General features: G+C 44.3%; 1 protein-coding gene across 1 annotated transcript; it reads left to right on the forward strand.

Moving 5' to 3' along the window:
* The first annotated feature begins 2121 nt into the window (after positions 1-2121).
* On the forward strand, positions 2122-11439 carry FOXL3 (forkhead box L3). Its single transcript, XM_039560571.1, has 3 exons — positions 2122-2320; positions 3065-3233; positions 3586-11439. Exons 1-3 carry the CDS (start codon positions 2214-2216, stop codon positions 4066-4068), a joined length of 759 nt encoding a protein of 252 aa, XP_039416505.1. The 5' UTR covers positions 2122-2213; the 3' UTR covers positions 4069-11439.
* Positions 11440-13043: the final 1604 nt, after the last annotated feature.

The following is a 13043-nucleotide window of genomic DNA, read 5'->3' on the forward strand; positions in this document are numbered from 1 at the left end:
TCTGACTCCTTTTGCTCAATTTAGCCTCACAAACCAACTGCCGGGGTGGAAATTTAATCCAAGTGTATTTCCCACTGGAATGGGTGAGGAGTATGGTGGCCATGAGCTGTAATGCACATTGCAGAAGTGCTTGACCTGGACAAGTGGGTTACACTCACCCCTGCAAAAAAATATAGGAATAGAGATAATTAACATTACTACACACATGACACTACAGTCATTTGCTCTAATTCCCACTACAGAAAACTTCACCAATTGAATACTGTCAGTAAATACGTGAGGATTTTGGTCAAAGTGTGTTGTCTGACTTTCTTAGCAAGCCAATTTTCATAAATGGAACACGATGAACTAAAAAAGGGTGCTTACAGATTGGGTAAAATCAGTCAACCAATCCAGTTGGTTGCTTTTTGAAATTGGTATAAATCAGAATCAAGACCTTTTTTAGCCTTTAGTTTGAGTTACTGGAATTTCAGTGAGGTAAAACACCTCCAAAGAAACGAACCACTGCTAAAAATCAATGTGGACATCTACTTGTGTCTCAAATATCACGGGTTTTAGTGGGGGAGAATCTTCCCAAATATGTGACACATCTTCTTTACTTTAAACCTTCTAGTCCAGCTGGACAGAGTATGAGTGGAGATCAGACATTATATATTTAATTTTCCTCCACTGAATCTGCTCTATCTTCCTCAATATTAAAGCCCTGCTAATGCCTTAGGCAGCAGTAGCTGACCCTTTGAATTAACACCTCCTCTGCAGTGGATGCCTCATGCATATGCCTATTGATGTATTTTAGAGTGGAAATAATTTTTATTTTGGCTATCTGCTCTGGCTTCATATTCCCAAGAAAACACCTCATGTATATGGTTTTTCTCAAGCCATGTATTTCCCCCTGTGCCCTGCTATCATGTCGTGTTATAGTCCACAGCAAAAGCCTTCTCATGTCCATCTTTGTCAGAACTCTAGGAGCCACTAAAGCATCATTTTAAAGGGCTCTTTATCACTCAGATGAATTTTCCCCTAATTGTATCCTTTAACTCCAAAAGGGGTTTGGGGACATACTTTGCATGAAAGATGCTGCAGAAAACAAAAGTTGCATTGCTAGTGGTTCTGCTTTTGTATTTCCATCCAGGGAAACTCTCAGCACAACAATTTGCTTTCTCTTTTCCAAAACCCATTTCCTCCTGGGGCTATTTCCTGGGACAGAGCTGTCTTCAAATAATTTAATTATCATGTGGCACACACCTTTTAAGTCCCCCCTGAAATGGTGCGTGATGCCTTTGGTTTACATCACTTGTTGGAAAACACTCCAAAGCATTGAAAAACTATTAAATTGTTACAGTATTGGATGCCAACACACAGGGCTATTAGTCTAATTCATCCTTCAGATCAAAGCCCACACAGGCAGCTCTCCTGCCTACAGCTATTTTCCTTTTACTTTCCTGCTTGACAGTAGTCCCTCATATCCCTCTGTTCTACTTTCTTTGAACATACAGATTTTCCTTTAGTCATGGAAATATAATTTATGTCTATTATACTGTATTATAGATTGCAGATCAGGATGAGCATGCATTACTGCCCGGGACGTCTGTTTATTGTACGTCGGTTTTCTAAAAATAAATAAATAAGAAAGCCACCCTGCTCCGCTGGGGAGAGAAAAATACGGAGGGGGAGCACTCGGGGGCTGTGGGGAGCTGCACTCCGTTCTCAAAGTTTAATTTCCAAGTGGAGACCTTGAAGCATGATTTATTAACATCATGCTGTTTGCTTTTGTCACGTTGTGGATGCGGCGGGGGGAGCGCGGGCCCCTCTCCAGCCTGGACCACCCCAGCGAGCCGAGCGCAGCTACCGGCACCGCTCACCCCGGTTCAAAGGTTCACCCCCAATTCACCAGCTCCACCAGCCCCCAGCAGCCTGCCTGTGCCACCCCACTGGGGGCAACAGCAAGAACAGCAATAACAACACCCCACCCCCACCCCCCAAAAAAAAAAAAAATATCCGAACAGACAGGCTGTCTGGGATGCGAGAATTGCAAAAACAATCCCCACCCCATCACGGAGAGTGTGTGTGCACGGAGGAGAGGGAGTGTGAGGAGGGGGGAGAGAGGGAATGAGACAGACAGAGGGGAGGGAAGAAGGGAGGAGGGAGTCCAAGCTCTGAGAAACATCACTCCATCTCTCTCACTCCACAGGAGCTGAGCAAGGAGCAGGACGATGTTTGACAACACGCAGTACCCCTATAACTGCTTCAATTATGATGGGGATGATTATCCTACCTGTAGTTCTGACGAAGAGAAAAAATTCACCAGACCAGCGTACAGGTAAGATGAAGTTTTTCCAAGTCCCCCTATCTCTGGTGAGGTTTCTGAGCTCTGGGCTGGTGGGATCACAGCTCTCAGGGGAGCGTGGGGCCAGCTGTGTGCGATGGGTGCAGGCACTGCAGTGGGCAGATTTCCCCCCTTTCTGTGTGTGAAGTGTTCATGATTTGTTTCCTCCCATGACGGGTCACAGCAACTCTGGCATGCCCTTAAGCCTCCAGATCTCAGTCAGTCTCCAACCTCCAGGACCCTTGGGAGAAGGGAATGAAATGTTCAATGTGCCAACGGGTGAATGGGATGCAGAAAATCCCGGTGTGGTGGGAAGAGGCACGGTGTAGATGTTCACAGGGACATCCAAGGTCCTTTCCATGAGCAGGGTTGGTCCCCAGTGACAGTGACTCTGAGCCTGGTCTGTCTCACTGCAGCCGTCCTGCTCAGGGAAACTTTTCAGACAGAGTTGGAGAGGTGTGTGATCCTTCTGCAACCCTCCTGTGCTCTGCCCTGAGTGCCAGGGCAGGCAGCCCTGGGGACTCAATGCCTGGCAGTGCCCCCTCCGTGTCACCTGGGGCTCGTGGAGGACAGGCAGCGACCACACTCAGGACTTCTCCCCGGGACACCTTGGATCAGGGAGCAGACCCACTGGGGGAGTTTTGGAAGCAGGATATAGGAACACATGTACCCATGTGGTCCTGAAAACTGAGTCTGTGAGTAGGGCGATGGTGTAACAGCAAGTTTTCCTTTTTCCAGCTACATTGCCTTAATTGCAATGGCCATCCAGCAAAGCCCTTCAAATAAAGTCACCCTCTCTGGCATTTATGACTTTATAATGAAGAAATTTCCTTACTACAGATCAAATCAAAGAGCCTGGCAGAACTCCATCCGACATAACTTATCGCTTAACAGTTGTTTTGTGAAGGTAAGATCAGTTACTGTGTATTTACATACACACTGTACATGGCTAAAAAAATATATGCAGCAATAATCTCATCACTGGGAAAGAAGGGAAACAAACAGCTGAGCTGCAAATCACTTAAAATCTCTCTGAGTTGTCAATTCCAGAGATAAGGAGTATATCCTTGTCTGATGTGTGCTAATAGATAACAAATTGAAGAGGATGGGGCTTACATCTTACTCATATAATGACAGAGAATAGGCTTAAACGTCCTGTCATATGTGTTTACACCATTCTTGAATGTAAACGAATGCAGATGCTGAACAGCAGCATCTGTAACACATACAAATACTGAACTGCCTTTAAATAAATACAGGTTCCCAGAACAGAAGGGAATGAGAAGGGGAAAGGAAACTATTGGAGCTTTGCAACAGGATGCGAATCCATGCTGGATCTCTTTGAAAATGGGAATTACAGGAGAAGACGGAGGAGGAGGAATGTGAAAAGGGAACACAAGGAGCAGAGACCAAGCAGAGCGAAAAGTCCTTCATCCCCCAATATCTCTTCTGTGGACTCTGCTTTGAACAACATTTCCTCTTCTGAAAGTAAACATGAAAGAATTGAACCGGGCCCAAAACTTCTGGAGCCTTGTGGGTTTGCTCCAAACAGCGTGACCAACAGGCAGAGCCTAAGCAATTCCTCCTTAGCAAAATCGGATTCTGAAATCAAATTTAGCATCGACTACATCCTTTCAGCCCCTGACCCTTTGCCTGTCCTGAGATCTCAGTATAACATGCAAGAAAATAAATATCACCTACTGGAGGCCCCGCATATTAATCTCCAGTTCTGGACAATGTGATGTTATTTATTCGTGGTAACAAAGTCTGAGTCACAGTGTGTTCAGCAGCCTCGTGTCACTGAAAATCAGCCTCCTGCCTCCTTGTTTTCCTCCCAAGCAGTGCGCAGAAAGGGTTACGGACTCACCAGCTGATGCTCTGTCTGTGCCCAAAGTACTTTGCTAAGATTAAAGCATAAATAACAGTTACCAATATCGGTTTTCACCACGCTGAAATTTATGAAATTCGAGCTTTATTTTCTAAACTGCCTCGGACGTCATTTAGCACCACAAAGAATTTCCTTTCTCAAGCAGAATCCGACAGAGAAGAGACTTGCTTATCATCCACTGCTTTATTAAAGACAAAGTGAGTTTGATCCCACTTTCAGTGGTGGAAATTAGGATTAACTCCACTGGAGTATATAGGTCAGAACTTAAGCTGATCTAAAACAGTGTAATTCTGTCGACTTACACTGGCTGGGAATGTGGGGGGGTGGAGGGTAGAAATTTGTTTCTTAAAAGGAATTACAGAAAATCACCCTGTCTTCCTTATTTTTCCTTTTAACATCATGTTTCAAACTATTTTGCAGCTTTAATTAATTGTTCATTAGAAAACATAGCTATTGATAAGTATTTCAAGTATATTTGTGTTTATATTCGGGGCAGAATTGTTTAAATTGTTGAAGTGAAGTTGTGTTCAAAATAATTCCAAGAGACCTAATTGCAAGGATGCTGAACTCTGGTAGACTTTGATAGGTAATGTGACAGTCAAAGAGTCTCTTAATGCCTTGTATAAAAAAAACCCCAACACTTCTTCCCTTGTACTACCAGAAATCTTCCTGAGATGCTGCAGGAAAGTCCTTGGCCGTATTTCATTTAGCAAGTGTGAAAGGAAACCTGGCACTGCAAAAAGCCCTGTTGAGTGTTGAGCAAAGCTAAAATTCCACCTACCTGCTCTGAGACAAGTTGTATATTCCCATTAAATAGATTTTTATTGATCCTTCTTGCAAGCAATTACCAAAGTGGTGCTTGATATGATTTCAGCTAAACTGGTGAGATTTATAATTTTCAGATATCAATGTTAGCTCATGAGCTCCATTTCTGAGAAAGCCACTCCATTACCATTTACATGCAGTGGGAGACTTTGGAACAGAACCTGATGGACAGTGATGAACTCTAATGAGCTTTTAAGAAGTTGCTTTTATACAACTTGCTCACAATGAATTGCTTCCCAGAAGATAAACAACATTAGTAAAGGCTCCACAAAATCCTGGCTTTGACTTGGCTACTACAGTCTTCACCTACTGCAGATAAAAGGAAAAAAGACAAGAATTCTGATAGTTTTAAGCAATTAAATACAGAGATAAAATTACCTTTGCAACAGGAACTAAAGACAAATGAAGGTGTATGGGATAAGATTCAGCATAGAGGTATGCTGAGGCATGACTTGAATTTTTATGCAGAAGCTTTGACATTTCACTAAGTTATTTTACATTGTGTCTAATATATACTGTACATTTATACTATATATTCTTATAGTTATTGAGAAAGGGAGCAATATCACTGCACTTGTATGTTGTAAAAATGCATGATGTATGTTGTCATGATGCTGAAACTCCTGCCATATACTTAAAATTTACCATCAGTGGTATTTCACACTGATTGGTAATAAATGCTCATTTTTTGGAAAACTATAAAACTTGTTATCTTCAGGCATTTCTACAGCATGCAAAAGTCTTTGCTTCTTCTTCAGAAAAGAGAAAATGGAAAATCATGTCAATTACATCACTGCATGTCTTCCAAACTTTGAAAGGATGATTTCTTGAGACCAAATTCTGCCTTCAAATGGGAGCTTTCAATTCTCTGTGACTCAATGGTTATTCTGGGCGATTATTAGACCTGACTGATCTGCTGTTATTAGACCTGATTGATCTGCTGTTTACACTGATAGTAGAGAAAGAAGAAAACCTCTGGGGGGGACTGGACAGATGGATTCTCATTTGAAGAGGGACGAGAATTTGCTCCTTTAGTGTTCATGCTCAGTAGTGAATAGGTGTGGGAAGAGCATGTCCTCATTTAGTGCTTCAGTGTTTGCATGCACTCGCTGTGGGTCGGTACTTGTGCACCTCTGGGATCCTGCCTACAGATAAATAGTCGTGTTTTATACACAGATCTTCTTCCTCATTGTTTTAAACATGGCACTGCTGCTGTTGGGCTGGTAGTTATAGTACACACCTGCAGTATATTTGAAATACATATTTTCTGCTGTGAAACATGCAAATATGATTGTTGAGATGTGTTCTTGGTTGCTGCTGTTAGCAAAAGACAACTCAGTGACAGCAAAAGTTCCTCCTGGGTAAGGTGAACACTGTGGGCTGCTGAGACCAGTGGAAATACAGTTTATGGCTACTAATCAATGTAGAATTAATGCATTAGGAAAGGCAGAAATACACCCAAGTGGATTTACAGCAGAGATCCAAAGCCATTTTCTGTAAGATGAATTAATATTCACAAATAGCTGTGTCCTTTGCTCACACTAAAGTGCCTGCTAGGAGAGACTGTCATACTTTAGTTTCCCTAACATATAATCAAAGAAATTTGTGTACAAATAGGTGTTAACATTTGTTTTGCAAACGGTATCAATCATATTTTGAAAAATGAAGGGACATATTTCAATTTACCCAGTATATTATATTCTGACGACTCCAGAAAGGTTTCCAGCAGTTAAAGTGAATGGCATTTAATATAGAACAACATAACAGGGGTGAGGGCTAGACGTGACCTTATTCAAATGTCGTAGCCATTACAAAGCCATTCCCAATGTAATTATAATTAAATACTTTATGCCTTTCTTGCAAATCCTCTGATCGATCATTGATATTAACATTAATATTGTATTACCCCTGAGCAAATGTCTCCCACACAAGTGTTATGGATCACCAGGTTTCCATTAACAAAGTTGTGAGCTATTGCCGTGTGCTGGTCGTGGATAAATTTACGTAAATTACTTTTTCTCAGGCAAAGGGGGAAAAAGTCCGGGTTTCTTTCTTCTCTGAATCCAGAGCTATTTCTTCATCTCCATCACAGCCTGCCAGCCACTTGCATAAAGCTGTAATGAAAGGAAAAAAGAAAATCTCACAGGAAAGTCCCTCCTTGCCCTGTGTTGAAGCAGGTGAATATTCTCCCGTTTGGCACTGGGGTTCAAAGCTGAGCTGAAGCCAGGGCTGAGCAGTGCAGGGCAAGGCTCTGCACCCTCCAAGACAATCAGTGGGCTGGCCAGGCTGGGAAAAGGTGTTTGGCTCAGTTCCTCATCTCGTGGCACCTTCCTGACTGCAGAGAGAGACCCAGAGTGAGCCATGGATTTCCTTAGCCCAGCAGAGGTGCCTCACTTGGAGGCTGACACTGTCCCAAGGCTGGGGTGGGGCAGGAGGAGGGTGTGGGACAGCAGCTCCTGCCTGCTGGGCTGGGGGCACAGAGAGGAGGAACAAGCCTTTAGACCTCTCCCTTTAGGATCATAAATACCTTTGCAAAGCAAAGATGAAAGGTTTCTTTCTGGGGAGAGGCAAGGCTTGGCCTCAGTGAGGGACCCTGCAGGGGGGTTGTTTATTTATCCTTCTAAAGGAAGGCTTCCCATGATGAAACAGAGATTTCAATGGAGCCACTCCAGGTTATTATGCAGCGATTTCACTTCTACTGATTTAATTTCTTAGGCTTTTGCCACTGGTGTCACAGAAGTGGTTTTTGAACAGCAAAATGATGATCAGCCTCAGAATGAAGTTCAAAGTACTTGGGCAAGGATGCAGCACTCTCTTCTCCCCCAGTGAAGAGAGGCCAGATAACACCCAAGGCAGGCCAGTAGCTGACCTCACTTACAGGGACCTCTCCCTCAGCAGAACCTCCTGCACATTATGGGAGCATTAATGCAGACTAGGACAGCTGAAAACAAACCTTTTCTTTGCCAGTAAAGCCAAGTTCCCCAATTTTTCTGCCAGTCAGGAAGATCTTATTAGCTGAGACCCATTAACTGCTCATATAAAGAGAAGCTGTGCTCAAGGAGCATCTGAAGGTCAACCCGCACTGGAGAGCTGCTTCTCCCCATGCCTTTGCTTTGCTGTGCTCCATCCTATGGCCTGAGCTGCCACAACGTTCCTCAGCCACTCAGCAGGTTGGTTTCTCCCTCAAAACGAAATCAAGATTTCTGCACTGTTTTCTGGTCACAGAGGCTTTCTCTTTTGGCTACCACTTGCCTGTTCAGGTCCAAATCTTGTGAGTCCTTCCTACTCTCTACCAACAGAGAGGACACACTGAGAGGGGAAGGGGTTTGGAGGGATGAGCCTTGGGGAAAAAAAGCTCTGCTACAGATCTTCCAGTAGTACAGAGCTGATGGTGCATCTCAAGGGCTCTTGGGGTTGTGCGTCAAGTCTCTGCTGTAAATGGAGGGCAGCAATACCCCAAGTCCAACTGCACTCAAGCTCAGAGAAAAGAGGGAACCTCCACCACATGTCCCTGAGCACATGGGGACCTGAACCTTTAGCTCTGGCAGCGTAACACAAATCCCTGTCTGTGATCTGCACTTCAGATCCCAGAGTCAAGACATGGAAATCCTGTGCTGCTCATTCCAGCCCCTCTCTGTCTCTTCTGGGCCATGTTCTCCTCCCTGCTGTGAGGGTGTAAATCCTTGCAAGTCCATTAACTTTGGTATAATTACCTTTGGAATTGAAATAGCACATGTGAAACCGACCTTTGCACATTATACCCAACACCTCTCCTCACACAGTCTGCAAAACTGTGCCAGCAGCTCCTCTCCTAGATAGAATTCTCAGAGCAACAAATGGTCCTACCTCTTTATTTTGCCTCAGCATCGGCTTCTAATTGCTTTGTCCAGAACATGGGTACCATCTGCACTGCTCTGCACAAAGAACCTAGTCTCTGTCTCTGTTTTACTGGGAATGTCTTTCTTCTTGCACTTGGGGTCATTAAATTAAAGAGCAGGGTAGGTCCAAGTCCTATGGAACTTGCACTGGAATCTTTTTTACCCGGAGAGCTAACAGAAAATAACAAAGTAAGTTGTGCTCCCTCCCACCCTTGCTACAGTGGTTGGAGGCAAATCCAACTGTGAGAATTTTGCCTGAGAAAGAACTGCCGGATTTCTCCCACTGTGAAATCCAGCTGTTAATTCAAACAGAAGGGATGGACCTGACCAGATAGGCCAGCTGGCTTGCTTCCATCCTAAAGTCCATTGTGTTCCGCAAGTTCCCAAATTTATGGTCATGAAGGTCTTCCAAGCCCTGTAATGAAGTATGGCATGCAATGTTTTTGTTATGGAATGTGGGCTGCAAAGGAAAAAAGAAGGTTTGAATTTATCTTTCAAATGAAGATCCTGGAATCTCTCAGGATAAACAAGCTAAATTAGGAATCAAAATACACCATGTTTCTCACCATAACTATGGAACTGAAAATAGCCCTTGCAGGGCACTGACAGAAGAAGAAAACTAGAAGTTGCAGTAAGCCCAAACCAAACTTTTTTTTGTCGTGTTTCTCTGTGTGTTCTTTGCCCTTTGTAGCAGGGAATGAACCCTGCTATGCCAGCAACAGGAGCCCCCTTTCATCTTTTGGGAGTGGTTCTTCTGACAGTATTTTTCAGGAAAAAAATTTTGCACTGCAAAATTGAGCTGCTGGTCCTCATCATCAGCATTTACACTGGGCACACACCACCTTGTCTTGCTCTGAGCAGGCTGAAGATAAGGTTCAGAAATGCTCTTTGGCTTGTCAGCCTGCGTGGTGCAGCTCGGTGCAGCTCTCTCAGTGCTACAGCTCCACGGACTAAATGTTCTGCACAAAAGCTGCTCCCTCTTAGGTCTCTATTGGAGACATGATAAAGCATTAATGGGCCTGGAAGTTTGTTCAGTTTCCATGCTGATACCAGTGGTTCTAATTAAAACAACAACCGAAACCAAACTGGGCTTCCTGAAATTTGCACAGTGAAGAACACTGCTCTGTCCTGCAGTCATTAAACCCTTTTGTCAGCCCTAGCACTGGCCCCAGCAGCCCCATCTCTGGATCCAAGTGCCCCCCAAAGCTGTGCTTTCCACAGCTGCTGGTGGGGAAACGCTGTCATGTTCTCCTTGTGCGAGGAAACAAGCTAGGATAGAACCAGCTTCCCTCTTGGGCCCAAAGGCTCTGCTGACCATTAGCCATCTGTCTCAAGCAACATCTGCTCTAGCTGAAAATGCTTTTGGAGGATTCATGCCACAGATATTTAACCCCACGACAAAACTGCTCCCCATCTTCCCCTCTTTGCTTGAGGCATTACACTGTGCTGGTATTGACTGCATCCAGCATCCTCTGCTATCATCCCCTCCTTCCAGCACGGCCTCTCTGAGACCAGGGAAAAGAAGCAGCACTTCCCATAAAAGTGAATGTGGAAAATAACAGGTGCAATGAGCTGTGTTTCATGATTAATCTGTCTCAGGCTTTTCCGAGGCTGAGAGCTATATGAGCAATTATCAAACCCTGGGAGGCACTTCAGCACTAATCAGCCCATAACATTTTTCTGCATTGGAGCATCTGGGACTGGCTACATGGCTTGAATCCTGACTCTCATGAAATGAATGAGAGTTTTGCCATTGGGTTCAAGGGATCAAAACTTCATCTTCTATTGCCGGGCCAGAGATTAATCAGATTAAAGGCCATGTGGACTGCAGAGAAAATTAAATACCTTCTAGCAGTTACTTGGTGTCTTCTCAAGACAAAATAGCAGCTTGCTTCTACAGGTTCCTTTGGCTCTGTGTTTCAGCCAGACAAAATACTTCCTGAATTCAGTGGGAAATGTGTCCAAATCAGGAATAAGTTCCCCAAAGCCCAAGGGCTGAACACAGCAGAACCAGATGCTGGCATCTGGGGTGAGATCCCTGGTGCAAAGATGTTTGTATGTTCTTTGAGAGCACCTCTGTTCTGGGGCTGGTGTAAATAAGTAAATAAATAGACTCAACTAAACAAGTCACTCCAAGCCAATATCCAGACTCGGGATCTCAAATTTTCTTTCAACAGGAAACTGTCCCAAAATCTGCTGCAGTTTGGCAAAGGGATGACATTGTATTACTTTCCATTTTGTTTTGCTGCTGTTGAAATTACAGGAAAATAAATATTTTCAAGATGATACATTGTGTATCCCTAATAAATACCAAGGGCATTTAATATAAACCATGGACACATGGTTTGCTTTGTTGTTCTAAGTAACCATTTCCTTTTAGCCAAATGAAAAGCCAGTTGTGCTGTGATGCTGCAGATTATAAATTAGCAGCTCTCATATGGTTTTGTGCAATTGTTTCTTGAAGAGCTTTAGGCTACTTCAGACAAAAATTTCAAATAAAATGTGAATTCATTGAACTGTAACTTGTGGTATTAGTTTTATAATAAACAAAGGTAGGTCACATAATCATGTCATGAAAAACAACGTTTTAAAATTCAAGCAGCAACATTTTAATCTGTTTTAGGTTCTGATCCTGAAATCAAGAGGAAGCTTGGCTCTTTCTGCTTCCCAGTGCATGAAACCAAGTCAAGCCTGTCCTGGCAGGAAAGCACACAGCCAGGCGTGCACTGCCAGACAGGTTAGCTGGGGTGGGAGAAGAGGAGGCAGATTTCTTGTCGGCAAGAGAAGAAACGGCCCAAAGGCAGCAGCAGCAGCAGCCTGTTCCCACGCCAGACCAGGATGGTGGGTCAGGCCAAGAGAGGAGGGGGGCCCTGGTTAGGTCCTGCTCCCACTGCTTCCCACCCCTGCTGGGGGCAGCAGCTGGGGAACAGCTGGAATCCAGGCTGGCTGCTGCAGGAAGGCAAGGAGACCTCAGGGGCAGCACGGGGGGGACCTGCCTGACTTCCAGCCTCAGCCACACCAAGGACTGGTGTCAAAGAGTCTGTCCTCTGCCAATGCACACTTACCTTGGCATGGCAGAGCTGAAGCTGTTCTCTAGAAAACCTCCCACTTGCCTTTAAGGGAACCTCACTTTGGGGTGGGAAACACATATTTTCCACAGGCATGGTCTCCTGTGTTGTTTTACAAAGACCCTTGGGACAATCTCTGCCACGTGGGACGTGCACCTCAAGGACCATCCCTGGTCTCACCTGAATTATCTCCCAGCGGTGGATGGCTGGGACAAGCCACATCAATTGCTCCTCTGAAATCTCAGCTCCCAGCACCTTGTTCTCTCCCCTGTCCCTTCCCATCAGGTGACAGCTAAAGGAACACAGGGCTGCTGGGGGTGATGTGAAGGAGCAGACCACCCCGAGCGCTGGGGACAGACACCAGGGTACCACCAGCAGGTCCACCAGCACTCACTGGCTGAGGAGGTTCTGTAACAAAGCACTCTCACCTGAAACATTCCTTGTTTGACAGATGTTTATTTGAGAGGAGGCTCAGTTTTTATTTAGTGGGTGTTTTCCAAAATAAAAATGAAGAATCATGTCAAGTCTGTGCTACAGCATCATAAAGCTGTAGCCTGTTGCTTAACAACAGACAGGGAGAAAAAATAATATACCTGAATGTATATGAATTTTTTCTTTGTTTCCAAGCCTGCCTGAATTTGAACCATTTATACCATGACAACAGCATAAGCTGAACTTGGAGAGGGAAGACAATACTTGAGCTTAAAATACACTGAATTTTTTTCCCTGTAAGGAATATTCCTACCAGCACAAGTGAGTTTTCTGTGTCCTGGCTCTATGGCCACATGGGCATGTGCACAGCACATATGAAATTGATATCTCTGTCTTAATTCAGGGTTGCAATTACTGGAGCTGAGGTCTAAATTTTTCCAACCACCAAACTCCCGAGCTAAATGACTGTACAGCTACTGAAATTGATTATCAGGCTTCCTGTTTCCTCGCTTGTGACCCAGCAATATTGACATAAGGTACAAGGAAATTGCAATCAGAACTACTAGTAGCAATAGCTGGAGGCAATTGCAAAAGAAGTATTGCTGGTGGTGGCACATTGACTCCTG

This window comes from Corvus cornix, chromosome 14, assembly GCF_000738735.6.
Source record: "Corvus cornix cornix isolate S_Up_H32 chromosome 14, ASM73873v5, whole genome shotgun sequence".
Classification (NCBI taxonomy): Eukaryota; Metazoa; Chordata; class Aves; order Passeriformes; family Corvidae; genus Corvus; species Corvus cornix.